Raw genomic sequence first — 27,953 nt, 5'->3', positions numbered from 1 at the left:
AAAAAAAAGGTTTAAAAATACCCAACCCTGAAAACTCTAATTTAATATAATCCCCTCAAATAATAAATATTAACATTGGGTAAAAATGAATTACAACTGTGACATATCACAAAAAACTGCTTCTCTGAAATGATCCTGAAGGCATTTTATTCAAGAGTTAGTCACACCACACTAGATAACTGAGAATGTTTTACATCCAAAAAGGAAAAACAAGGTGATCAGAGACCCGGTGCTAATGGGACTGTCTTTTGGAAAGAGCACAAAATTCCTTATGGCATTTTTAGTTACTCCAAGGAGTCTTCCCTTTCTTCCCTAAATAGCAGTCAAAGTGTTGTGAGTGGCTATTAAACAATTATGGGGTTATAACCCATAAGAGACTGCAAAGATCATGGGTGAAATATATTTTAGTCGTGATACTTTTGGACACCTCACCAAAAAAGCAAAACGCCATGAAAATACTCAAGGAACTTCTAAATAATGATAAGTTTAAGATTTTCATGCTGCCCACCCTTTTACTGTGGCATGTGATAAATATTAATGTTATAGACAATGGTTTGGTATAAGGAGAAACAAAAAATGTCTGTCCTTCGCCCCTACTTCCCCCACTCTCTAAGAGAAGGAGCTCCATATATTTAAAATGAATAGCAAATTAGCCCAGATTGATTGTCAACTCTGTCCTAAGTGGTCCCAGAAGAGCTGGAGCTGCTGCAGTTTCAGTGACTGCCAACTCAGAAGACAGATGTGTGACTGCAGCATTGCCATCAAGCAAACCTTGAAATAAGGCCATAAATTTATACAGAGAAAGACAAGAGAGGAAAGTGGTATTTGACTATTGCTACTCTTAACTCTCAATTATCTATACTGATCAGGAAGAAAAGGCGCAAACATAATGTTAAAAAATGGATGACTATCAAATTTGAGAACAGAGCAGTATCAGCACATGTTCAGACATTCCCTGACTCAATGCTCTTGTACTTCTCTCTGACCACTTTCCAGCTCAGTCCCATCACAGTTCTATGGAGGTGAGAGGGGGAAAAGGGGCCTGCTTCTTCTCTATAATTCACTCCTGAATACTGAACAGTTGATTGGACAGTGCAATCTTTTAACATATTTAAAGTATACTGTGTGGTTTCTAAGTCACTTTTAAAAATAAGCCAATTCTTAAGTTAAATACATGATCCTATTAACATTACAGTTGCTATGTCTTACAATAGGAAAAAAATTCATACCAATGTTAAGGATATTAAATCACAAAAACATTTCCCAGAAACCTTTTAAAATACAGATTTTGACATTAAAATCATTTTTAAAAGCCTATATAGTTATGGGCGTCTGCCTGCAGCTCAGGTCATGATCCCAGAGTCCAAGGATGGAGTCCTGCCTCGGGCTCCCTGCTCAGCGGAGAGCCTGCTTCTCCCTGTCCTTCTGCCCCTTCCCCTCCTTCTGCTCACTCTCTCTCTCACACAAATAAATAAACTCTTTAAAAAAAAAAAACTACACAGAGATTTTTCTTCAGGAAAAAATATATTATTTCCATTGTTAAAATGACACATTAATTAGTTTTTCTAGAACTATCACTTGCATGTGAGTAAAAGGACTTCTTGAGAAGTTTAACCTTAAACTTCACAGTCCACAGACCATTTCAGCAGATATGATCTCATTAACTATTAAAAAGCAAAATGAACCACGCCCACCACCAAAAACAAAACAAAACAAAACAAAACTCTCTTAGTATAATTGAAGCCTGACACTCTCCATTACTTGATCATGTTACATGCAACATACAGAAAGACAACAGAGTCAAACTTTGCATAATCTTATTCCTCAGCGTTTTCCAGTCACTGACATTCTCCCACATCTCAGCCATTCTTACAACTTCTTCAAGGTAAGTAATTTTCAGTGATAATCTTCCTGGAACTGCCTCCTAGGCCAATTGAATAGCTACCTTTTGAATCAAATGGCTTTGTTTTCTTTCTTCCCTTCTCTCTCTCCTATATACACAGTAATCTCTGATAACCAGTTCTGCCACTATTACTGACTGCCAACCTGGGCCAGGCACTGCTTAAGGGAAGTTCAACATTGTTTCTTTTAGTCCATATAAAAAAAAACCCTGAAGGGTAAATATTCTCCCTCATTTTTCAAATGAAGATATAGACTCAGAGAGATTAACTAACAGTTAAGGTCACACAACTATTAAGTGGTAATGCCTTGACTTGAACCCGTCCAGAAACTTCTCCCTATCAGGTAATGAATACTAAGGCAATATAGAACTCAACTCTGTTAAGTTCTATAGAACTCTGATGATTCAAGAGTTTAGAAAAGGATAGTTTCTATACCCAGTTGAGGATGGTATAGGTATGTCTAGAAGGGAAAAAAGGTAAAGAAGTTCAGGGTTGATGACCTCTATGAATGAAGAGAATGAGGATTCTGGAAATGAGAAATGAGAAAATTTGTATTATTTTCATAATACGTCTTCAAAAAGAGTAACAACTGATTGCCTAACTAGCCTCCATTATCTCAATTACTGAGGTCTCACTAATATTCCATATTTTAGGCAAAAGTCTATAAAAATTATTTCCCCCATATTTTTATTTTAAATCTATAGAATGTTGAGAGAATAGTAAAAAATCACAAACTTGTATATCCTCTATGTAGATTAATCCCCCATTACTATTTTGCCTCAAATTGCTCAATCTCTTTCTTTTCACAAGATTTTTGTCGAACCACTTGAAAGAAAACTAGACATGACACTTCTCTAAATAATGCAGCATACAGCTTCTAAGAATAAAAATGTTTTCCTACATAACCACAGTAACACATGTAAAAAAGTAAAAAATTCATTAATATCATTTAATATACAATTCTTATCCAGTTTCCCCAATTGTTCTAAATAACATCTTCTTGAGAAAACACAGGTGATAAGCTCCTTGACATCGGTCTTGGCAATGATTTTTTTTGGGTCTGACTCCAAAAGCAAAGGTGACAAAATAAAACAACAACTACAACAACAAATAGGACTATATCAAACTAAAAAACCTGCACAGCAAAGGAAACCATTAACAGAATGAAAATGCAACCCACTGAATGGGAGAAGATATTTGCAAATGATATATCCAATACAGGGTTATTATCCAAAATATATAAAGAACTTATACAACTCAATAGCAGAAAAACAATCCAATTAAAAATGGGCAGAAGACATGAATAGATATTCTTTCAAAGAAGACACACAAATGAAAAGAAGCTCAGCATCAGTCATCATCAGGGAAATGAAAATCAAAGTCACAATGAGACATCACCTCCACCTGTCAGAATGCCTATTAGCCAAAAGGTAAGAAATAATAAGTGTTGGAGAGGACGTGGGAAAAAAAGGACCCTCATGCACTCTGGTGGGGCTATGGGGATATAAGTTGGTGCAGTCACTATGAAAAACAGTATGGAGGTTCCTCAAAAAATTAAAAAAAAGGACCACCAATGATCCAGCAATTCCAGTACCATGTGTTTATCTGAAGAAAATAAGAACACTAATTTGAAAAGATAAATATGCCCTATGTTAATCGTATCATTATTTACAATAGTCAAGATATGGCCCTAATCTTTAGTGTCCATTGCTGGATGAATGGATAAAGAAGAATTGGAACACAGAGAGGAGGTGGTGGGGGGATGGGCGAAATACGTGAGGGGAATTAAGAGTACACTTATCATGATGAGCACTGAGTAATGTATAGAAATTGTTGAATCACTATGTTATACACCTGAAACTAATACATCATTAATTATACTGGAATTAAATTTTTTTTAGAAAAAGATGATTTGATATACACACTACACACTACACACACACACACACACACACACACACACACACAATGGGATACTACTCACCCATAAAAAATGAAATCTTGCCATTTGTGACAACAAGGATGGAACTAGAGGGTATTATGCTATGTGAAATAAGTCAGACAAAGACAAATACCATATCTCACTTATATGTGGAATCTAAAAAACAAAACAAATGAACAAACAAAACAAAACAAAACTCATAAATACACAGAACAGCACAGTGCTTGCTAGAGGGGAGAAGACAAAATGGGTGAAGGGAGTCAAGAGATACAAACTTCAATTATAAAATAAATAAGTCACGGGGATGTAATGTACAGCATGGCAACTATAGTCAATAATACTGTAGTGTATATTTGAAAGTCGCCAAGAGAGTAAACACTGAAAGTTCTCATCACAAGAAAACGTTTTTTTGTAATTCTTTATGATTGTAACTAGACTTATTATAATGATCATTTCAGTGTATATATCGAATCATTATGTTGTATACCTAAAACTAACATAATGATATAGATCAATTATACCTCAATAAAAAATATGAAGAGAGGAAGGCAGGCAGTAAGAAAGGAAGGCAGGCAAGGAAAGAAAGGAGGAAAGAAAGCAAACGAGTGAGAGAAAGAACAAAAGAATGAAAGAAAGAAGGAAAGAAGAGAAGAAAAGACAAAAGAAAAGAGAAAAATATCTTCTTGGTTCTGATCCATATCCAAAATTAACATAATAGACTTAATTGTTATGATTCTTTTAATCTGAGACAATCCCCTTAACTTGGCTTTGAATTTGTTTCCCATGACTGACTTTTTTTTTAAAAGATTTTATTTATTTATTTGACAGACAGAGATCACAAATGGGCAGTGAGGCAGGCAGCGAAAGAGGGGGGAAGCAGGCTCCCTGCTGAGCAGAGAGCCCAATGCGGGGCTTGATCCCAGGACCCTGGGATCATGACCTAAGCCAAAGGCAGAGGCTTAACCCACTGAGCCACCCAGGCGGGGCTTGATCTCAGGACCCTGGGATCATGACCTGAGCCAAGGCAGAGGCTTAACCCACTAAGCCACCCAGGCGCCCCCCTATGACTGACTTTTTTAAAAAGTCTCACATGTTTAACAATGTGTTACACATAGAATGTCTGATTATTTTCTTGTGATTTTATTCAGTTAAACTTTTTTTTATAAGAATACTACATTATCTTTCAAAATGTCGCACCTGTACAATGTCTGATTTTTTTTATGATTAGATTCAGATAAACCAGTTTTGATAAGAAAATAACATATATGATATTATTTATTTCTTATCATGTCAGATCAAGAGGCACATCGAGTTATTCCACTGTTAGTGACGTTAAACTTTATCATCTGGTTAAAGTGGTACTTGTCAGATATTTCTGTTGTAAAGGTGTTCCTCAACAATCTTAAACTCAGTAGTATTAGCATTCACTAATGACCCTTGCTTGAATCATCATGATGCTGGGGAGGCAAAGTAGTGACTTTCTCACTAAACTATACAATTAGAATGGGTGAAATTTACGGTATGTAAATTATACTTCAACAAAACTGCTTTTATAAATTAACTCAGTAACATGCAATTTGTACTTGGTCCATTCCTTCGGGCATATTTTTTCTGCCAAGAAATGACTGACAGCTGAAACATTTTATAAATGAGGCAAGGTATTCAATATCAGGGTAGGCTTAATAAAAATGCTCTGTTAAAAATTTTTTAATTGCAGTTCTCTAATTCCATCATTCTCTCTACAATTATTAGCTGGCACACTTCTATAAAGGCTTTTCCCTGCACATCCCATTTCTCTCTCTCTCCCTCCCCTCCAAACCCCCATCACTGCAGATTCATGGATATCTCCCCTCAGGGTATTATAATAATCCATTACTGATATTCTTTTTGATGTTCAAACTATCCTAATTTGGCCAACAGAAGCCCATTCAAGCACAATGGGCTTGTCCTGATATAACCCCATTAGTTTTGAACAATCTATTTGCTTGCATAAAAAGTTCCCAGGGTACCTGGGTGGATCAGTCAGTTAAGCATCTGACTCTTTTGATTTCCACTCAGGTCATGATCTCAGGGTCACGAGATCAAGCCCCAAGTCAGGCTCTGTGCTCAGCAAGGAGCCTGCTTAAAATTCTCTCTCCCTCTCTCTTACTCTGTCCCCTCCCCACCGTGTTTGCTCTCTCTCTCTCTCTCTGTCTCTCTCTGAAAAAAATAAAAATAAAAAATAAAAAATTTCCAAACTCACCCTGTACATTCCCTGCCTGAAACTTGAGATTAGATATTTCCCCAAGAAGCCTTGGTTACTTTTAATAGAAATGGTATTTAAAAACCAAGATTTAGGTGCTTGATGTGCTGTTCATTGCTAGTGGGGTGTCATTGCTTCTTGGCCCTTTGTATAAACAGAACAAGGGAACAGGAAGTCATACTAATATTTGCATCAAATTTATGATACAAACATAAAAGAAGGAACAGAATAATATCTTCTATTTTATCTTGTCTTCCATTACCATCACTATCCTTATGCTTCTGTTTTACCCTACAATATATAGGATGGCAATAATATTGTTATATTAGAATATATAGAAACATAATATAGTATAATTCTGAAACTAACAATAACTTTTTAAGTAAGTTTAAGATTTCTTTGCAGTTCTTTCTGTCCTTAAGATTATATGCTAGTAAGAATGTACTATCAAGAACACCATGTTCAAAAGTTATCTGAGCTGCATGATTATGTTACAGCTTTATAGGTTTGTCTGGTTTCAATTTGTATGTATTCAATTTAGCATTTGTCTTCCTTCCCAGTTTTTTTGGCTTAATTCTAGTTTTTCAGTATTTAAACTTTTATGTGGGCCAGAAAGTCAAAACTATACTAAGATATAAACATAGGGAAGTCCTGCTTCTGTCCCTATCTCCTCCACCTCATTCCTATACAGCCCCTATTTTCATTAGTTTCTAGTTTATTCTTACCATGTTCCATTTTATAAAAACAAACAATTATAGTTCTTCAGAATTAATGTATACATACTGTAAGTTAAGTAATACCCCTATAACCAAGCTCTCATTTGAGCATGGTCACGGGGCACAAAACCTGACTTACGTCACATCTTCTTTTTTTTTTTTTTTAAGATTTTGTTTATTTATTTGACACAGAGAGAGATCACAAGTAGGTTGAGAGGCAGGCAGAGAGAGAGGGAGAAGCGGGCTCTCCACTGAGCAGAGAGCCCGATGCAGGGCTCAATCCCTGAGATCATGACCGGAGCCGAATGCAGAGGCCTAACCCACTGAGCCACGCAGGCGCCCCTTGCATCACATTTTCTAACTGCAGTAACAGATAGCTTCACATACAAATAAACTCCCACCTGAATTCTGATTAATCCACTGTAGAGAGTTCATATGAGCATTCAGGATCTTGCAGATCTGCTGGAGCTAAACACACATACAAAATTTTTAGATTATGATAATTCTGATATGATAAACAAAACAAACATAAAAAATTGAAATTAGGAAGTGACTTTTCATTTCTTTTGGTAAGAAATGGACTGAGGATATAGAAAATATTAATGGCTTTTTCTGCTATTTCATATTCGTAATGTTCATTACATCTTTATATTACTTCAATCTATTTTGAAACTGTTAAGAATTTGATTCCTATAATTCAATAAGACACTGACTACCACAGAATAAAAATAACTAAAAACAAATATTAAAAGACATTTCACAAGACAAGAAATTCATATAAAATTTAAAACATTACTTTTTCAACCAAATCAGCAAATTTTGTTGAGGTATGATTAACAAATAACATTCTATTAGTTTCAGGCATTTAACACAATGGTTTGCTATTTGTACATATTGCAAAATGATCACCACGATATGTCTTGTTAACAACATCCATCACCGTATGTAGTTAAAAACATTTTTTTTCTTGTGATAATAACATTTAAAGATCTAATCGCTTGGCAATTTTCAAATATGCAATACAGTATTGTTAACAGTAGTCATCATGTTGTACATTACATCCCCATACCTTATTTTATACCTGGAAATTTGTTCCTTTTGACCACCTGCACCCATTTCACCCACCACCCAACCCCTGCCTCAGGCAACCACCAATCTGTTCTCTGTATTTACAAGCTTGTATTTTTGGTGCTGGCGTTTTTAAATTCCACACATAAGTGAGATCATACGGTATTTGTCTTTCTCTGTCTCACTTATTTCACTTAGCAAAATGCCCTCAAGTTCCAACCATATTCTTGCAAATAGCAAGATTTCCAAGTCAGCAATTTTTAATAAATGGTAATACTCAGTTGTCAACTGTGTGGAGAAAATAGGTGGATGCCTATACAGCCTATAGTAATAAAAATTGACCCAGCCCTTCAAAATGTAAATTTTTACAATATATATCAACAGTCTCAAAATATTCATACTTTTTTTTTAAAGATTTTATTATTTATTTGACAGAGAGAGAGATCACAAGTAGGCAGAAAGGCAGGCAGAGAGAGAGAGGGGGAAGCAGACTCCCCACCAAGCGGAGAGCCGGATGTGGGGCTCGATCCCAGGACCCTGGGATCATGACCCGAGCCGAAGGCAGAGGATTTAACCCACTGAGCCACCCAGGCGCCCCAAAATATTCATACCTTTTAACTCAATATATTCTATTTCTAGGTATCTATTCAGAGGAAATAATCAAATCTAAACATAAGTGGTCATAGAGATCAACTGTATAATGGCGAAGTACTGGAAACGATCTTTCCACCAATTTAAAAAAGTAATTCAATATATTATGGTAAAGTCACCTCTAATGAAATATTACAGAGTCATTAATATTTTCAAAGATTTCCAAAGTTTTCAAAGAATGCTTAAAATTTTAGGAAAACGTGAAAGAATATGAAATGAAAACAGAATACAAAACTGTATATATGTATGCTTCCAATGCTATTTAAAACAAAAGGAGAATTTTTACCAGCATAGCAAAAAGACTTGGAAAAAATATACTAATATATTAGCAGGGTACTGGTAATAGAGATGATTTAATTTTCTTCACAGATTTCTATATTTCTCAAGCATAATACATTGAGTAAGTATATGTAATAACTTTGTAATGAGACACACTAGACATTCAAAATTTTTTAAAATAAAAGTAGGAGGAAATGAAAATGTTACTACACTTAAAAGAACAGTATGTAATGAAAACAGAAATTTAATGCATTTTAACATAACAAATAGAAATACAACTTGTAGTAGGAACAATGAGTTTTTGTAAGAAAATGTAACTGAAGACCATATACCATAATATAGATCTGCTTAATAAAAATTTTAGGTGTCAGGTGGTCTCTCCCATCTCCTCTGTACCTCCTCCCCTCTACCCCCTCCCCCATACCCTCTCCCTCCACCCCCGCCCCACATACAAACAGTAAAAATAAACAGGTAAATCCCATCATTGTGAATACTATTAAACACTGTGGCTATTTTTCTACCCTGGTGTATGGCCTATAGTAAGGAAGCTTTGTTGATCTGGTTACAATAAATTATCTTCCAGAATATTATTGTTCAGCAAATATTTTCTCTGCTTCTCACCCAATCATTTATGCTATCTGAGAAAAGAGATGAATTGTTGCTGATCTCTTGCTTCTTTTGTCCTGCTATGGAGCAGCAATTATCTTTAATTCACTCATCTTAAACATCTCAATCACCCTTGTGACAGAAAAACAAAAACAAAAGACTCACACCATTTACTCCCCACTACCAAAATAAAATAAAACAATCCAAGGCTAAGTAGAGAAAAAGGAGAAGGATAGGATTATGTCCCTTTTCACTTACTCTGTTCAGAAACTTATTTTATTTCAACACAGAGAGACCAGACATCACCTCTGCCTCATGCCTAAATCTGCATGTATTTATTTACACATAAAAATTGTTTTATAGGGGTGCCTGGGTGGCTCAGTGGGTTAAGCCTCTGCCTTCGGCTCAGGTCATGATCTCAGGGTCCTGGGATCGAGCCCCGCATCGGGCTCTCTGCTCAGCAGTGAGCCTGCTTCCTCCTCTCTCTGCCTGCCTCTCTGCCTACTTGTGATCTCTCTCTGTCAAATAAATAAATAAAATCTTAAAAAAAATGTTTTATAAAGTAACTGTGGACTTTATAATCACAATGGTGAGCTAATATTTCATAAAAAGAAAACTTCTAATCTGTCAACTCTTTGATCATCTATATGAACACAAGAAGATGGTAGCATGGATAATCCCAGACTAATTTATATTTATCTTTGTTCAATTTTAGATTCACCCAAAGTAGAGAATGGCATAATTTTTATAGGTAGAGGGGACTTCAAGATCATTTAAGTCGACCCTTGACATTTTGCAAAAGAAGGAGCTAAGATTCAGAGAGATTAAGTGACTTAAATAAAATTCTAATGCTTTTTCAACTATACCATGCTGTCTCTTTATAATTAAAAAAGCTAGTAATGTGTAAATAGATAAAGAACCGTCTGTATGACTGGACAAAGAGCTTACTGAAGAATAATCACAATATATATCCATTGTCCTCACCAACCCAGATCTTGGTCCCATTCCGAATTATACTCAACAGACAGAATGTACAATGGCAGTTCCTACAATGGGAAGAATCTTCTTACCACCACTCCCATGGAGTGAGAGAGGGGAAAAGAAGAACTCCCATTTAGTTGCTAAGACAACTTGGAAAGGTAGAGGAAATAAGCTCTTTAATTAGGCCATAGATAAAGGGGAAAAGTACCAAACCTTTCTTATGGCCAAAGTAATTCAAAACATCTCAGCTCTAACTGGAGCCTCAGCTTTATTTTCCCATGCTAAAATAAACTTACATTATGAGGTAGGTAGATCCTATGAGGCAGGTGGAAACCTAATAACCACATCTAACAAAGTCTCTATGAAAAAATGTATTTTAAGACTCAAGTAGTTGACTTATCAAACATTTAAGACATAACTCAGTCATAAGTTCAGGCCTGCCTGGATATACCTAATAAACCCAAACACATATACTCACAATTATATGAATACACAGAAAAATATGTAAAAGGAGGAATGAATTAACCAATGAGTAAGGGAACAGAAAAATAAATACAGGGACATATTTAGCTTCGTGAAGAACAGGGAGAAACCCCTGAAAATTTAGGGAGGAAAGTCCTTTTTTTTACCCTCCTGGAAATAATCACAAAAATTCATAACCTTAGGGTGCCTACGTGGCTCAGTTGTTGGGCATCTGCCCTGGGCTCAGGTTATGATCCCTGGGTCCTGGGATCAAGCCCCTCATGGTGCTTCCTGCTCAGCAGGAAGCCTGCTTCTCCCTCTCCCAACTCACCCTGCTTGTGTTCCCTTTCTTGCTATCTCTCTCCCTGTCAATTAAATAAATAAATAAAACCTTAAAAAAAAATCTCATAACCTATTCTGCTCCTAAATATTTCTTGCCGCACTTAACTATACCCCAAGTTCATATCTATAGAAGCAGGTAAGGAGCACAGGAGGACAGGAGAAGATGACCAGCTAAAGGAACTCACAGAATGCTAATTTCATACTAAATCTTGGTTGTCTAAATAGATAAAGTAGTTCACACACCGGGTCAGTAGTGTCAGCAGGACTTCCAACTCTATTCAGGTGCTCAACAATGTCCTTGAGATCTTGGGCCATTCGTTTCAGCTGAGCATCTATATTTTCTGCTAATTTGTAACTGAAAAAGCAGGTAAAATAAAGAGATTAACAAGAAATGCTTTCTCCATTATGTCTTGTTACTGACATACAAAGATGATACTGCCAGCTGGATTTGCACCAATTCCCCCTGCCTTCTAAGTAGGTCTCAGTTATGACAAATGGCACACTTTTATGTAGGCAGCATTCATGACCTTATTATTACCATATTCTAAAAAGACTCCATAGGTGAAGGCTTTTAACCAACTCAGCATTTTTATAGTCACCTATTTACCTTCTGGATAATGTTCCAGGGACCTCCCAAGCAACAAAGCTCTTTTTAGCTCTTAAAATGAACTCGTAAGACATTTAGATACATAGTAAGTTATTTGGTGTTTAGGTGTATTCAATAAGTGCTGAGATGTCTTCAATGATTTTAAATAAATTTTCAAAGTAAAACCTTACAATAAATATACTCCATCATCCAACAAAAGATATTTTGAGAAATGAGATTAACAATAATCAAAGGTAGATAAATCTTCTAAGTACACAGCAAATATTAGTTGGCTAAATTCCAAACTAGATTTCCACGCAAAATATTTACACACATACATACACACTTAACCTAGTCAATAAAATCTTTATGAATTAAAGTGATCAGAGTTTTTCAACTTTAATATCTATAAAGATTAAAGGATTCAATGAGATTTATTGTTAACTATTTATTGCCTTTCTGTCCCAGAGTATTTAAAGGTAATTGGTTTCCTTGATTGCTGAATATCCTACTAAAGATTCCATCACAATATAAATCTGACTATATAAAAATAATTGAAAAGAACTACGTTTCTATTATTCCTTCAAATTACAGTTAAGTACTCATGTCCAAGAATGTAACTCTCTAGGCTTCAAAAAATGATAGAATGCATAGAAACCAATGCAGAGAAAAAAAAAAGATTCACAAAGGCTGAAATACAAAAGCAGAAACAGAACTAGGGTCCAGGATAAAGGAGGTGTGGTATACATATACAATGGAATACTATGCAGCCATCAAAAGAAATGAAATCTTGCCATTTGCAATGATGTGGATGGAACTAGAGGGTATTATGCTGAGCAAAATAAGTCAATCAGAGAAAGAAAATTATATGATCTCCCTGATATGAGGAATTTGAGAGGCAAAGTGGGGGGCTTGGGGGACAGGGAAGGAAAAAAATGCAACAAGATGAGATCAGGAGGGAGACAAACCATAAGAGACTCTTAATCTCACAAAACAAACTGAGGGTTGCCGGGGGGAGAGCAGGGTAGGGAGAGAGGAGAGAGTGGTGGGGTCATGGACATTGGGGAGGGTATGTGCTATGGTGAGTGCTATGAAGTGTGTAAACCTGACAATTCACAGACCTGTACCTCTGGGGCTACTAATACATTATATGTTAATTTAAAAAAAAAGAACTAGGGCCCATACCGATTAGCTGTATTTGCCATATTTCATGCACCTACAAAAAAGTTAATTTGCAAGCTTTTAGAAAATAAGCTCAGTTTTAACTCACTAATAGTCCATTACCAAAGGGAGTCTCATTTGGTCTCAGTCTGGTTTATGTAGCACATTTAGACAACACTTCATTATTTGGCCTGATTACCAAATTTCAGTTCCAGAGAGATGAAGTTACTGTGAGGACACTTGCTTGGTAATATTATAAACAAAAAGACTGAATCACATATGCACGCACACACACACACACAGATTCAGTCCAAGATACTGACAAAATCATTCAATTTTTGAAAGCTATGCAGTCTGCCCCCAGATTAACAAATTGCCTTTAAAATAGCCAGTGATTTATCACTGAAGCAATTGCATGAACATTAGGTTTAAAAGAGTCAATATAAACAGGACACCATAAATATCCCATGGTACTATGATACCACACACATAAAACTTGTATTTCTAATTTAAGAACAAACTTGACAAATATAAAAACTTTCCAGTGGTCATGTATAAGCTTGAGATTAGTAAGTATAAAAAATGCTATAAAACAAAACTGCCAGAATGATTACTTCATTTTCAGGCATCCCGAAAAGATAAATGGAAAACAGCCAAGTAGGTTGATAAATGGCAATTATAAGAACTTGTCCTTTTCTACCAATTTTTATTCCCTGCCCTTCAATTCTATTTTTTCCTTTTTTTAAGTAGCTAAGTCTTGCCCCATTCCCTGATCTTTATTCAGTTACTTACGTCTTCCCATGATCCTCATCTGCTAGCTGCAGATAAGGAGCCCCACTGTGGTCCTTCACAAACTCCTCTAAAGGGGTCAAGAGATCTTCCAGTTCCTTCTGCTGTGACAGGATAAAATCCAATTCTTGTTCCAGCCTGAAAAAACAAGTCAGCGGAAGGGCTGATGAAAGGAACTTGGAGTGTCATAATAAATGTCAAAAACTACAACAAGGAAAAAAGAATGGACAAAGAAACAGATATTTAATCTTTCAACCTAGGGAGTCTAAGGTTCTACCTCTGCTGATCCAGTTTCACTTTTTCCACTTCTCCATGTAAAGTAGTAATCTATAAAGGAACACAAGAATATGATAATGTAAATATTTGAATTTATGTTATAATTTTAAGGCAATACTAATTTTCTCATATACACTTCAAATATAAACAATTTCCTAATTCAGGACACTCATTACATAAGGAAAATATTTTTCAGTTGATCACCAATATTGAGATAGAAAATTAACCACAAAACAGGTCTGTGCTCTTATACAATGCAGGCAGACTACTGAGACTTTGAAAATACTTGTACAATACAGGTAGATTAATGAGACTATCTTCTTACCTTCTCACCATTCTCAATCAAGGTACGATCCCAAGCATTGACCTGAGTGGCCTGGTGAAGAAAGTACTTCTCTTGATCCTCTAAATCAAGGTTCCATTTGTTTATCAGACCATCCAGCTGACCGTAAGTCATCACGGGAGTTACAATTGAACTAAAAAAGGATACAGTAAGACCATATGATCACATTTTTAAAAGTATAACCATATTTTTTAAATGAATAACACCAGAGGACTTAGAGAAGAAATTATCACGTGAATTTTCCAGACCTGCTTCCCAACAGAACCAGCATAGGTAGTCAAGATTATTTTTAAAACAACCATTTTAAAATCTTTGGAAATTATCCTAAAGGAATACAGCAAATTAAAAAAATCTATTAAGAAATCTACCAAATTTCAGTAAGAACAGCTAAATTCTGTGCCACACCTGCTCCCTTCCCTTGCCCTCAGCTCAGCATGATGCAAGTTTCATCCTGGGTGCATGAGGCCAGAGATAGGACTCCCTCTCCCCATAGCTCTTAGTGAAAATTATCTATTCCAAATCTAAGTAGCATCCACAAAACAAAGTAGGCAGCTGATCGTCCATCCTCCACTGGGCAGAACCAAGCAGAACTCTGATTCCCCTGCCAGGTGGTATCAAATAAACTAAGCAGGTAGCTGAAATTCTAGCCTGTGACTGGCAGAACCAGGCAATGCTCTGATTCCTTTCCTGGGGCAGTGTCAGCAGGGCTAAGCAGAGAGGTAATCATCAATTCTCTGCTCAGGAGAGGCAGGTAGTGTTCTATTTCCTCTACCAGGGTTCTGTCAGCAAAGGCCAGTGACAAGCTGAATCTAAATACCCACCCAATGGCAACAAGACTTAATAAGGGAAAGGATTAGTTACCATTAGGCTTCACCACTTGTCTCCAGTGCCAGTGGGACCCAATGGGGAGCTTAACCACTATACCCACCTGGCATCACTGAGACAGAACAAAGCAATGCAAGCTGGAGCTAGTAAGGACTCTACTTCCCACCACCCCTGGTGTCAACAAGGCTCAGTGAGGAGCTTAACCTCCACACCTACTGGAGAAATCAACCTGAATGAGGCAGGGCAAAGCAGGGCTAGTCAGTACCCCAACCTCCTTCTCCCCAGAGCCTGTGTCCGTGAGGCCTAGTGGGGAGCTAAGCTTCCATACCAAACCAGCATCAAGAGGCTGAATGAAGTGATAAGATGCAGAATAGTTGATATCCTGCTTCCTCACTCCTTTTCCACCAGTGGTGCCCAAAAGGAAGTTGAAATTCTGCCTCTGCTCTGCAGCAACTAAGCAGTATGAGTTAGTCCCCCACTTCCTCTTGTTCGGGGGTCCCAGGGACCCAGCTGAGGGCTGAGCTTACATCCCCACTTGAGGCAATGAAGTGGTGTGACCCGCTGCCCCACTTTCATGGGGAATGAGTCAGTCGGGCTGAGGAGGTAGCTGAACTTTCATACCACTCATCTACATTGAGGCAGTATGAGTCAGTACTCCACTTGTCCTGGGGTGGTATGGGCAGGGTCTAGTAGGAAGCTGAAGATGCAAACACACCCAACCCTTGTACTATACCCCAATGAAAGGATTACTTGATTTGAAAAAATTAGAATTGGACCCAGACTCCCTTAACATAATAGACATAAATGTCTAGGATACAACTTAAAATTATCCGTCTTATCAAGAACCAGGAAAATCACAACTCAAAAGAGAAAAGATAAGCCAAAGGCACTGACACTGAGAGGTATCAGATACTGGAATTCTCTAAAAGAATTTCAAAGCAACCATCAAAAAAATGTTCCAACAAGCAATTAGGAATTTTCTAGAAACAAATGAAAACTAGAAAATGTCAGCAAAGAAACTCCAGTTATGAAAAACAATCAAATGGAAATTATATTATAATTATATTATAGAACTGGAAACTAAAAAGCTCACTTAGAGGGTCTGATACAAGAGTGAAAATGACAAAGGACAGAATCAGTGAACTTGAGAGTATATCAATAAAATTTACAGAACAGCAAAGAGAAAAAAGACACAAAAATGAAAAAAAAATCAAAAGAACTTAGAGGACAATAACAGAAGAGATAACATTTGTACCATTGGAGGATGACAGATTAGGAGGAAAAGAGAAAATGGGATTGAAGAAGTATTCTGAAAAATAAAGGTGATAACTTCCCAAATTTGGCAAATGACATAAACCTACAAATTCAAGATGCTGGGCAAACCCCAAACAGAATAACTCAAAGAAATCTGCACTAAGACACATAATACTTAAATTTCTGGAAACTGAGGATAAAGAAAGAAAAAAAAAATCTTGAAGGTAGCCAGAGAGAAACAACACATTACTTAAAAGGTACTACCAATTCGAATGACAGCAGATTTCTCATCTTAAACCATGGAAGCTAAAAGGAAGTGTCACAACAGTTTTCAAGTACTGAAAGAAAAAAAAACTGTTGACCACAACTTCTCTATCTGGTGAAAATGTCCTTCAGAAGTGAAAGGAAAATATATTCCCTTGCAAGATTTTTGTTGTTGGCAAATGTACCCTTGAAAATTGGCTAATCAGAAAATAAAAATGAAAACAGAAGAAGGCTTGGAACTTCTTAAAGGAAAGAAGTCAAAATGAGCAAAAAGGGTAAGTATAATAGACTATCCAACTTCTCATGAATATTTAAGTCATATTTGATGGCTAAAGCAAAAAGTATAACAGCACATAACGTGGTGTTCAATGTACACAGAGTAAATACTGGAGACAATTAAAAGGTAAGAAGAGTTAAGGGTGCTAAATGGAATTACCAAAGTGGTAAAATGTCAACATGAACAGACTATTAGAAGTCACATATGTATACTGTAATACCTAGAGCAACTAGTAAGAAAGTTATATAAAGCAATATGCTCAGAAACACTATAAAAATAGAACAAAATGGAACCCTAAAAAATGTTTGAGTATCCCACAGGGAAATTAAAAAAAACAAAAGAAAAACAAAAACAGAAGTAACAAACAAAAGACAAATAATAAAATGGCAGATTTGAGCCCTCACATATCAATAATTAGCTTACATGTAAATGTGCCAAATATATCAACTAAAAGGCAGAAACTGGATAAAAATTATGATCCATCCATATGCTATCTACAAAAAACTCACTTCAAATACAAAGACACAAATGGGTTGAAAGTAAAGTGATAGAAAAAGACATACAAGTAAGATTAATTTTTTTAAAAGATTTTATTTAATTATTTGTCAGAAAGAGAGAGGGAGAGAGAGCAAGCACAGGCAGACAGAATGGCAGGCAGAGGCAGAGGGTGAAGCAGGCTCCCTGATGAGCAAGGAGCCCGATGTGGGACTCAATCCCAGGATGCTGGGATCATGACCTGAGCCGAAGGCAGCTGCTTAACCAACTGAGCCACCCAGGCGTCCCAAGATTAATTTTTTAAAAGAGATGGCTATATTAATACCAGATAAAGTAAATTTTAGAGCAAAGAAAATTACCAAAGAGGGACACTGGATAATGATAAAGGAATCAAATCACCAGGAAAGGCCAACAATCCTAAACATGTAGGCAACCAAACAGCAAAACCTCAAAATACAAAAAGCAAAACTGTTAGAGCTAAAAGGAGAAACAGAGCATTCCACAATTCTAGTTGGGGACTTCAAATTGCCACTCTCCACAACCGAAAGAAACAATAGAGAGAAAAGCTGCAAGGATACAGATCTGAAAATACAATGAAGTAGGAACTCATCATCATATATAGAACACTCCACCCAATACAGAAAACACAACTTTCAGGGGCCTGTGGAACAGCCACCAAGAAAGACTCTTATCTTCATCATAAAATGAACCTGCAGAAATACAAACAGACTCAAGTCATACAGAGCATGTTCTCCAACTATAAAAGAATCAAACTAGAAATCAATATTGAAAGAAAACAAGAAAATCTCCAAGTACTTGGGAATTAAACAACATGCTTCTAAATAATCTATGGGTCAAAGAGGAATTCACAAAGTAATTTGAAAAGTAGAACTGAATGAAAAAGAAAATAAAACATAATAGAACATGTGGTACACAGGGGCACTGAGGTGGCTCAGCTGGTTAAGCATCTGACTTCAGCTCAGGTCATGATTTCAGGGTCCAGGGATCAAAACCCTTGTCTCTCTCCCTCTGCCCCTCCCCCCACTCACGTGCACTCCCGCTTGCTCCCTCGCTCTCTCTCAAATAAATAAAATCTTTTTTTTTAAAAAGTATATGTGGTACAGAGCTAATGCAATGGTGAGGATATTTATAGCATTGAACATTCACATTAGGAAAAGGGAAAAGTCTCAAACCAGTAATCTAAGTTCATGCCTCAAGAAACTAGGAAAAGAGCAATATGAAGCCAACACAATCAGAAGGAAAGAAATAATAAATAGTAGATATCAATGCAATTGAAAATGAAAGCAATAGAGAATAATCAGTGAAATAAAAGCTACTTCTTTGGGAAAGGATGAATAAAATTGATAAAAGAAAGGTACAGAACACCAACAGAAGAAATGAAACAGCTATTAAAAGCACAAAAAGCAAATACCACCAACAACTTTATAGTCATAAATTCAACAACTTAGAAAACTAAACCAATTCCTTGAATACCACACACTAGTAAAATTTACCAAAGATGAAACAGATAAACTGAATAGTCCTAGAACCATTAAAGAAATTGATTTGTAACTTAAAACCTCCCAAAAAAGAAATATCCAGGCCTAGAGGTTTCACTGGAGAATTCTGCATACATTTAACAAATACAATTTTTATACAATTTTATATAATTCCTTCTATAAAACAGAAGAGGATACTTCCCAGATCATTTTATAAGGCTAGAATTATCCACATACCAAAAGCAAAGACAGAATAAAAAATGAAAGAAAACAAAGCTATGGGCTAATATCTCTCATGAACTTAAATAAAAAAGTAGTAAGCAAAATACTATCGAACTAATCCAAAAATGTATTAAAAAAATTGTATGCATGACCAAGTCAAATTTATCCTACGTATGTAAGGCTGGCTCAACATTTGAAAATCAATCAGTGTAATTCACCATATCATTAAGCTAAAGAGGAAAAATCCTAAAATATTGTATCAACTGAGACAGAATAAACATTTGACACAAATATGTCCAACTGATTTTTGACAAAGGTATACAAGTAATTCAATGGAAGAAGTTGAAGACTGTCTTTCAACAAATGATGCTAGAAAAACTGGACACCCCAAACCAAAAAAAAAAATGAAACTTACTCTAAAACTCATACTTCATACAAAAATTAACTGCAAAATATAAAACTGTAAAATTTTTAGAAAAAAAATAAGAGAATCTTTGGTATCTAGAGTTAGAGAAAGAGCTCCTAAACTTGACATTAAAACATGGTCAATTAAAGGAAAAGCTGATAAACTAGACCTCATCAATTAAAAGTTTTTGTTTGGCAAAGTACCCTGTTAAAAAGACAAAAAGACAAGTTACAAATTTAGGGAAAATATTTATAAACCACATATCTGACAAGACTGAACCTAGTATATATAACTCTCAATACTTGAAATTAAAAAAAGAAATTCAAGTAGAAAACAGACAAAAGACACGACATGAACAGACATGTCACCAAAGAGGATACGCTGGTGGCAGATAAACACATGAAAAGATATCCAACATCATTCATCATCAGGGAAATGCAAATTAAAATCACAATGAGATAACATTTCACATATATTTGAAGGGCTAAAATGAAAATAGTGACAACACCAGATCCTGGTAAGACTGTGGACAAGCTGGATCCCTCATACATTGCTGTCAAGTGTGTAAAATGGCATAGTCACTCTGGAAAAGAATTTGGCATTATCTTAAAAAAAAATAAACATGCAACAACCATACCACCCAGTAACTGCACTCTGGGCATTTATCCCAGAGAAATGAGACTTACACTCATTTAAAAAAAAAAAAAACCTGAACACAAATGTTCTCAGCAGCTTTATTCATAACAGCCAGAAACTGGAAACAACCTAGAAGTCCATCAACAAGCCCATCAACAAGTTGACTATGTAATACATCTACAATACCATGGACTACTACTCAGAAATAAAAAAGAACAAACTATTAATGCACATGACAAACTCAAGGAAGTATGACTAGGAAAAAAAAATGCCCAAAGATCACATAATTTAGAACTTATTTGTGTAACATTTTTAAATGTCAAGATTATAGAAATGGAGAATAGATTCATTCCTGCCCAGGGTCAGGCAAAGGAGGGGATGGTAGTGAGTGTGGCTATAAGAGGGCAACAGGAAGGATCCTTGTGCTGATGGAATTGTTCTATATCTTGATGGTATCACTTGTACCAACAGCATTGCAAGATGTTATTATTGGGGGATACTACGTAAGGGACACACAGAATTTTTTGTATTATTTCTTAGAAGCACGTGTGAATCTACAATGGTCTCAAAATTTAAAAATTAATTAAAAAACCCAAACAATTAGAGAAGAACATGGCATAGATTCAACTGCCTGAATTTTAATCTGGGCTCAACCTTTACCAGGGACAGAGTATAAAATTCCTACATGCTCCAGTTTTCTCATCTATAAAGTGGGAACAAAAAAAGCACCAACTTCATAGAGTTATTGTGAGGATTAAACGATATGATGTTTGTAAAGCACTGTCACTTAGCTAAACATACAGTAATTGCACAGTAAATGTTAGCTATTATTAGTAATAATCATATTATAATGGTAATAAAACAAAGGTGCACTATTAATCATTCCACTTCCTAAGCTACAGAAATCCTTTATCTGCTCCTTTGACTGAGTCATTTACCCAAATTTCAAACGCTATTCTAAAGCTATACAAGAAAATTATACCTTGTACATGATAAATAAAATGAAATTCACATAAATTTTCAAAGAAACAGACTTACTTAACAGTCGAAGTAAACGGTAGCGAATTAATGCCAACTGGAAAAATGTTGTTAATCCCAGATGACATCAGTGACCTTAGGTTCAAGGTAAAGCCACTGGTGGTTGTGGTAGTGGTGGTGGTAGTGGTGACAGTGGTGGTGGTTGTCGTTGATGTTGTAGCTGGAAAATAAAATGCACATTAGTAAGAAATAAGAGACTTATTTTATTTCGTCCTTGATCACTCAGGATAAAAGCTATAGAAACATTTTTTTTAATGTGAAATTAAACTCAAAGTTGTGTGGATTAGTACTCAACACTGTTGTAACATGAAGTGATATACAGCAGGCCAGACATCCGGATTAACCTTTCTGCTAAAAATTTAAAATCCTGGATATGTGTGTTGAAAAAGAAAATTTACAACTTAACCAGACCTATAATCATTAAAGAAACTGAATCAATCCTCAAAACTCTTCCCAAAAAAAAACCCTCCAGACCTAGATGACCTCACTGAAAAATTCTACTAAACTTCCAAGGAAAGAATAATTGCAATCTTATACAAACTCTCTGTACATCTATGTCTTTGCATACTTACATGAATGTACCTGTGTGATTAATTCCTAGAAATGAAATTGCTGGATCAAAGGGTCAGCATGCTATAAATTTTAATATATCTTGCCATATTGCCCAACCAAAAAGATTTTGCCAATTTACATTCTATCAGTAAGGGAGAGTTCCTGTTTCTCAACGTTATAGCCCATACGAGGCATATATCTTCACCAGACTAATAGGTGAAAGTCTCTTAAATTTTCATCTACAGCCCAGACCTCTCTCTTACATGTCTTCTTCCATTGTACCCCTACTAGAATACCTAGCCCTCTCTAGATGAAATCCTCACTATATTTCATGGCCTAACTCACATTCTTCCTTCCCTCATATTTGTCACCCACTTCTCTTCTACTCCATCATCATCCCTTGGTTTTCTGAACTTCCATAGCACTTTTGGTTTTTCCTACACACTGAGCACTTAAAGAGTAATTCTCAGAAAACTGCAGCTGGTGGGGACTGCAAATGTTTTCTTCTTTTTGGTTCTCTGTGTTTTCAAATGTTCTTGGTAATCAATAGATGCTGCTTCTGTAACAAGAAATTTGTTATAAAAATACATTATAACATGTACACAATTGTTTGTTTTACATTAGCCTTGCTTTCCCAATTAGCAATATTTTCAGGTTAATGGCCATACGAGGTAAATACATAAATCATGCTGCCTGCCAAAACAGGCACAGCCTATACTGAGGGAAACTGGCCTTCTCCATTCCTGCTCAGGGATCAAGCCCAGATACTCTTTCTTTATTCCAAGAATTCTGTCCTTTGCTCCTGGTTCACAGTTGATTGGGACAAGGGTGGGTATCCAAAGCATGGTATCCATCTCACATACTACTGGCAGCCTATACAAGTCTGGCACAGAAAGCTCTAGCCAAGCAGGGATAAAATAGGTCAGAATCTCATTTTTAAAAATTTAGAACTATGGAAAGAATCAGACTATAGGTAGAAATACAGAAATATTTCCAGAAATATGGTAAGAATCAGATTGTAAGCAGAAATTTGGAAATATTCCCAAAAGTGTAGAAAGAATCCAATCACAGGCAGGGGGGTTGAAAGAACCAACAGAGAATGGATATGAAGTAGAATTAAGGCTTCTGAGCAAGTCAAAATGAAGAATAAGCTAAGGGGCACCTGGGTGGCTCAGTTGGTTAAGTGTGTGCCTTCTGCCTTCAGCTCAGGTCATGATTTCAGGGTCCCGGGATCCAGTGGCTGCATCAGGTTTCCTGCTCACAGGGAGTCTGCTTCTCCCTGTCCCTCTGCCCCTCCTGTCCTCATGCTCCTGCTCACGCACGTACTCTCTCTCTCTATCAAATAAATAAATACGATCTTTAAAAAAAAGAATAAGCTAAAATAGTAAGGTAGAAAAAGAGGTAAGGAAACCAATGGGAAGTTACAAAAGAGAAGACTAAGTGAATAGAACCGAATTATGTTTATCCAATAGATTTAGGTCCCTATTCCTTCAGAATAACTCTTAAATTCCATTTCTTTAAAGTTCAGTGCGATGATATTACCTGTGTTACATTTCCAAAAGATTCCATTTCCCTTTTGGCCACAAGAATCCTTACAAGAATTCTCTGATTCTTTTTTTTTTTTTTGTAAGATTTTACTTATTTATTTGAGAGAGAGAGAGAGAGAGCATAAGCATGAGAGGGGGAAGGTTAGAGGGAGAAGCAGACCCCCAACTGAGGCAGGGACCTTGATGCAGGACTCAATCCCAGGACTCCAGGATCATGACCTGAGCTGAAGGCACTCAACCAACTGAGCCACCCAGGCCCCCAAATTCCCTAATTCTTTGAGTTAGCCTTTGTGAGGGTGGAATGAACACCACAGGGAAAGATCATATCCAGTCACAAAGGATCCCTGAGGTCACTTAATCACTCAAAACACTGGGAATATTATAGATTGGATTCCATGTGGCACTGTTTACAGTTCTATGTCATCAGTCTTCATCCAAGAATAAAGTCTTATCTGAAAAGAAACCCTCCAGAAATACTGAAACTTAATCACACTATGGAAGACCCCTCCTTTATTAATTCATTCAAAAACTGTGTAACTACTACATTCAAGATGGAAAACAGAAAAACAACTAAGAAAGAGTCCTTCTTAAAAAGCTTTTCTTCACCCAAGGGTTGTTTTCTTCTTTTTCTTTTTCTTTTTTTTTTTAAAGTAATCTGTATTTCCTAGCATGGACAGATGTGCAAAGATGACATATAAGAAAATAGCAGAATCTAGGATTATATGTGCGTGTATTTATAATGATCCCATTTTTGTAAAACAAATTCAGTGTATGTTTGTATGTGTTTGGAAAAAAAAGGCTGGAAAGATAAACACCAAATCATTCACTCTAGATACAGTGATATATGTATATATACATGTGTGCATGATTTTTATTAAAAAAAAAAAGCAAGCAACTACCATCACTACCAAAACATCTCCACAAAGATGATGAATAATACCTTCAGGAAATTAATAAATACCTGTCAACCTAAACACAAAAGAATCTTGAGTCATAAAAAAATGGTATGATTATTTTAACCTTTTTAAACAGTATTTATCTTTGTTCTTTATTTTTTACGGTATTTTAAAAAGGTGTAAATTAGCTCTGGCATAGAAGATAATACTCAAATAACAAAAGTATTTCAATTAATAACAAAAAAGCAATGGATTTGAGAATGAAAGATTCCATCCCAGTTTGATTTTGCGTTATGACTTTGATCTAAACTAAACACAGTCAACTCTACATTACATGCATAGTAAAAAGGAAGCACAGTTTTATAAAAAATACAAAATAACTGCACACCACATTTGCATTTAAATAAATCTCATTCTGATGGTCTTAAAGATTGTTATATAAAATAGTGAAAACATCCTTTAAAACATCCTACTACCCAATTTTCCTATCCAAACAAACATTTTCCACACAAAAGATGTAAGACTGGTAACAAGCAACCTTCTCTTAAAACTTGCTGATTATACTTAGGGCAGAGAATAATCCCAATTGACAATAAATCTGCAGACACAGACACTTGAAAGCTGCCCTACAAGGTTGATTTGTGAGGTGAAGAGTCTGAGCAAGAAAATATGCTTGGGGAGAAGGAAAGGTGACTAGGGGGAAAAAACCAACTCCAGGTTAAGGGTGTCAAGTTGAGATACGTCTGACAGGGAGATGGGTATATAAATTAATGGTGGATGGAATGGCCAGGAGGGATGGGTTAGTAGCAAAGGTACCAGTTTGCAGGAAGGAATCTGAGACCTAGCTGGGGAGGGGATGGGTTATGGCAGAGTCACCAAAGAGCCTGCCAATTCATACTTCAGTGACTCAACCCATGGCTGAAAGAATCAGCTTTGTTCAGCATTTTACAGGGAAAATTATGGGTTATGGTATTTGCAAATATGGTAACCTGTAAAGTCCTCAAGACACACTCTTTACAACTCTCATAGGTCGGCCAGCTGCCTAGTACACAGCAGAAACTCAGATAAGCATCACTCATGCAAAAGAATAAAAAAATAGATGGTGGACATCTCTGTTTAGGAATAATTATTTTAAAATTAGAAAAGAGTGACTTTTAATTTATACCAGGTTTGAGGAAAGGTTTATTCAGCCCTCTGTAAACTTTTAAAATAAAACAAATAAGACTTTCCCAGAATGGAGAATGACTTAAATGGTAGGTTTGAGTAGCAACTGACCCCTAACCACCCAGCTCACCATAAGCTACAAGGCTACAACTAGCCAAGTTCTCTTCAACCTACAACTTAAGTAGCTCCTAACTGGCAGAAACAAATTTAGGATGGGAACTCCTGTAATCAGCTTTAGAATACGGTCAACTTTAATACAGGTCAAAACTTAAATTATGTTTTAGGAAAAAAGAACTATCAATGCCAACATATTGGATCAATGTAAACACTATGATCAATACTAAAACTTCTTCAATTTAAAAGTTGAAAAGAATTTGATAGCAGTGTTGAGTATGGTCATCTCAAAGAAGCGGCATCATTGGTATCAAATGTCTCACTATACTTTGGCAGTCATCACTACTGGTGTACCTTTTGCATACTCTGATGAAATGATCACAACTTACTTAGTCCTAAAAGCTATGGAACACAACTTACTGCTTGTTATACAACGCATTTCCACTGAGCATCCAAACACATCACACACCCCAATAATTCTCAGATCTTACTAGAAGCAGTATGAGCTGCTCCACCTGTTCCAGGGACTTTTAATCCAAATCCCCAAGTTATGCCACCAAATGTTCCAGTCGAAGTTGTTGGAGCACCAACTGCAGAGAATAACATAATATTACCTATTACACTTTAACTTAAAAACAGTGAGCAATTTAGATATAGTCTCTTTCATCTGAAGAGTCCTTTAGAAACTTTTGGCTGAACTCCAAAAGCCTATAGTCAATCCATTTATAAGAAATATCCAGAAAAGGCAAATCTATGGAGACAGAAAATAGATTAGTAGCTGTCTGGAGCTGAAAGATCTTATTTGGAGGACAGAAATGTTCTAAAACTGGATTACAGTTTGAGTGGTAGTTATGCAATTCAGCCTATTAAAATCACTGAATTATACACTTAAAATAAGTTAATTTTATATGGAAGTTATACCTCATTAAAGCTAATTTTAAAAATACTATGGTCAAGATTTCTTTTCATTTGGTGAGCAAGGACATCAAAGACAGGAATGAAAACAAGCCTATCAAAGGTCAGAGGGCAAGTCTGATTGAAAGTGGAATGCATTAAACAATTATAACTTCCAACCTCAGACGTGGTCATATTCACGAAATCTGTTGTATTGGAGAAGGACATCGCTTACATATATCAAAAGGCTTCCAGAATCCCAGTCACATCTCAAAACTGGAAGTCTATTTGGTAGAAAATACAATTCAAGTGGTAACCAGCAATTCTAACTAATGTTTGCCTATTCCAACTTCACAAGAGGACAGGGACAACAGACCACTATTTTTCATCTTGAAATAGGCATGAGCAACTCCTGGCAAGTTTTATTTCTAGGAATGGTGACAACCTTGCTCTAATAGGCCTGTGGGGGAACCATATTACAGCTAGGGTTACAATAACAAAGTCTAATGATAAATGGCATGGCACTGTGAAGATATCTCAAAAGCAGAGTCAGTTATATGGACCTGTAAGAAAGAATTGCTCAACATTTGCTGTTATTGTACTAATGGAAGATACATAGCAAGGAAGTTGGGGTTACAAGATAATTAATATCCCACTTCTCAGCTCAAGGCATCCAGATGTTCCTCTTCAAGGAGAGAAGCCACAAGGCAACACACGGTGTTAATTAAAACCCCAAACTGGTCCTTTTGTCATCCATCACTTCTGAGAGGTAAAATGTAAGGACCACAACCTGGTCTATCTAGAAGAATACATGATAGCAAGGCTCCAACATTTAATTCCTATTTTATCTTACTCACATAGATAATAAGACTTCTTCCCTTCAGACATACTTGGCAAAACTCCCACTCTTCTTACTCCCATTAGCTTCAAGAAGTTGTTTCAAAATATTACAGCATTAATGAATTATATGCTTAAAATTATCACTTTAAGCGGGAATAATCATGTTAACATAAAATTCACAGCTAAAGCTATGACAATTAGGTTCTTAAGCAATGCTACTATTGATAGCAGCAGTTACAGATGGGTTCAAGCATAATGATAATTTATGAGATGCAAGAGACCCATAGCTTATATTGGCAAATTGAGTTAAGTGGCCTGATGCGAAATAAGGGTATTTTCTTTGCAACCAGTAACTTACAAGAGAGCCCAGTAGCAGCAGCGGAAGTAGAAGCGTTTGACATTGAAGTAAACAGCATGGTGCTTGAACAAGTAGTGGCGTCAGCAGTCGATGCTGAAGCTAAACCTAAAAATCAAAGTAATAAACAGAAAAATATGTCACCGAAGAACAGTTCTTTAAAAAATAAAATACCATTATAACAAGGTTCATTTATAGGAGAAACTAATAGAGCAAGGAAAATTAGATACTATGATATCTAATAAATAAAACATAATAAAAGCCTGATTTAGGGTGCCTAGATGGCTCAGTTGGTTGGGCCACTGCCTTCAGCTCAGGTCATGATCCCAG

The 27,953-nt window shown here is 36.1% G+C and overlaps 1 protein-coding gene across 1 annotated transcript in view; it reads right to left on the bottom strand.

Moving 5' to 3' along the window:
- LOC111161315 (nucleoporin 62 C-terminal like) overlaps positions 1-27,670 on the bottom strand; it is a 42,876-nt gene extending 15,206 nt beyond the window's left edge. The window contains exons 1-7 of the mRNA XM_022524906.1: positions 27,627-27,670; positions 21,262-21,421; positions 14,328-14,478; positions 14,004-14,053; positions 13,730-13,864; positions 11,434-11,545; positions 7,203-7,269 (exon numbers count right to left, since the gene is read on the bottom strand). Of these exons, the coding sequence (XP_022380614.1) occupies positions 7,203-7,269; positions 11,434-11,545; positions 13,730-13,864; positions 14,004-14,053; positions 14,328-14,478; positions 21,262-21,421; positions 27,627-27,669 (718 nt within the window). The 5' untranslated portion in view covers position 27,670. The remainder of the gene's footprint in view (positions 1-7,202; positions 7,270-11,433; positions 11,546-13,729; positions 13,865-14,003; positions 14,054-14,327; positions 14,479-21,261; positions 21,422-27,626) is intronic.
- Between the last annotated feature and the right edge of the window lie 283 nt (positions 27,671-27,953).

Source organism: Enhydra lutris, unplaced genomic scaffold (genome assembly GCF_002288905.1).
Source record: "Enhydra lutris kenyoni isolate GAN:26980312 unplaced genomic scaffold, ASM228890v2 scaffoldscaffold83, whole genome shotgun sequence".
NCBI classification, from domain to species: domain Eukaryota; kingdom Metazoa; phylum Chordata; class Mammalia; order Carnivora; family Mustelidae; genus Enhydra; species Enhydra lutris.
This window is presented reverse-complemented; position numbering and strand designations above follow the sequence as displayed.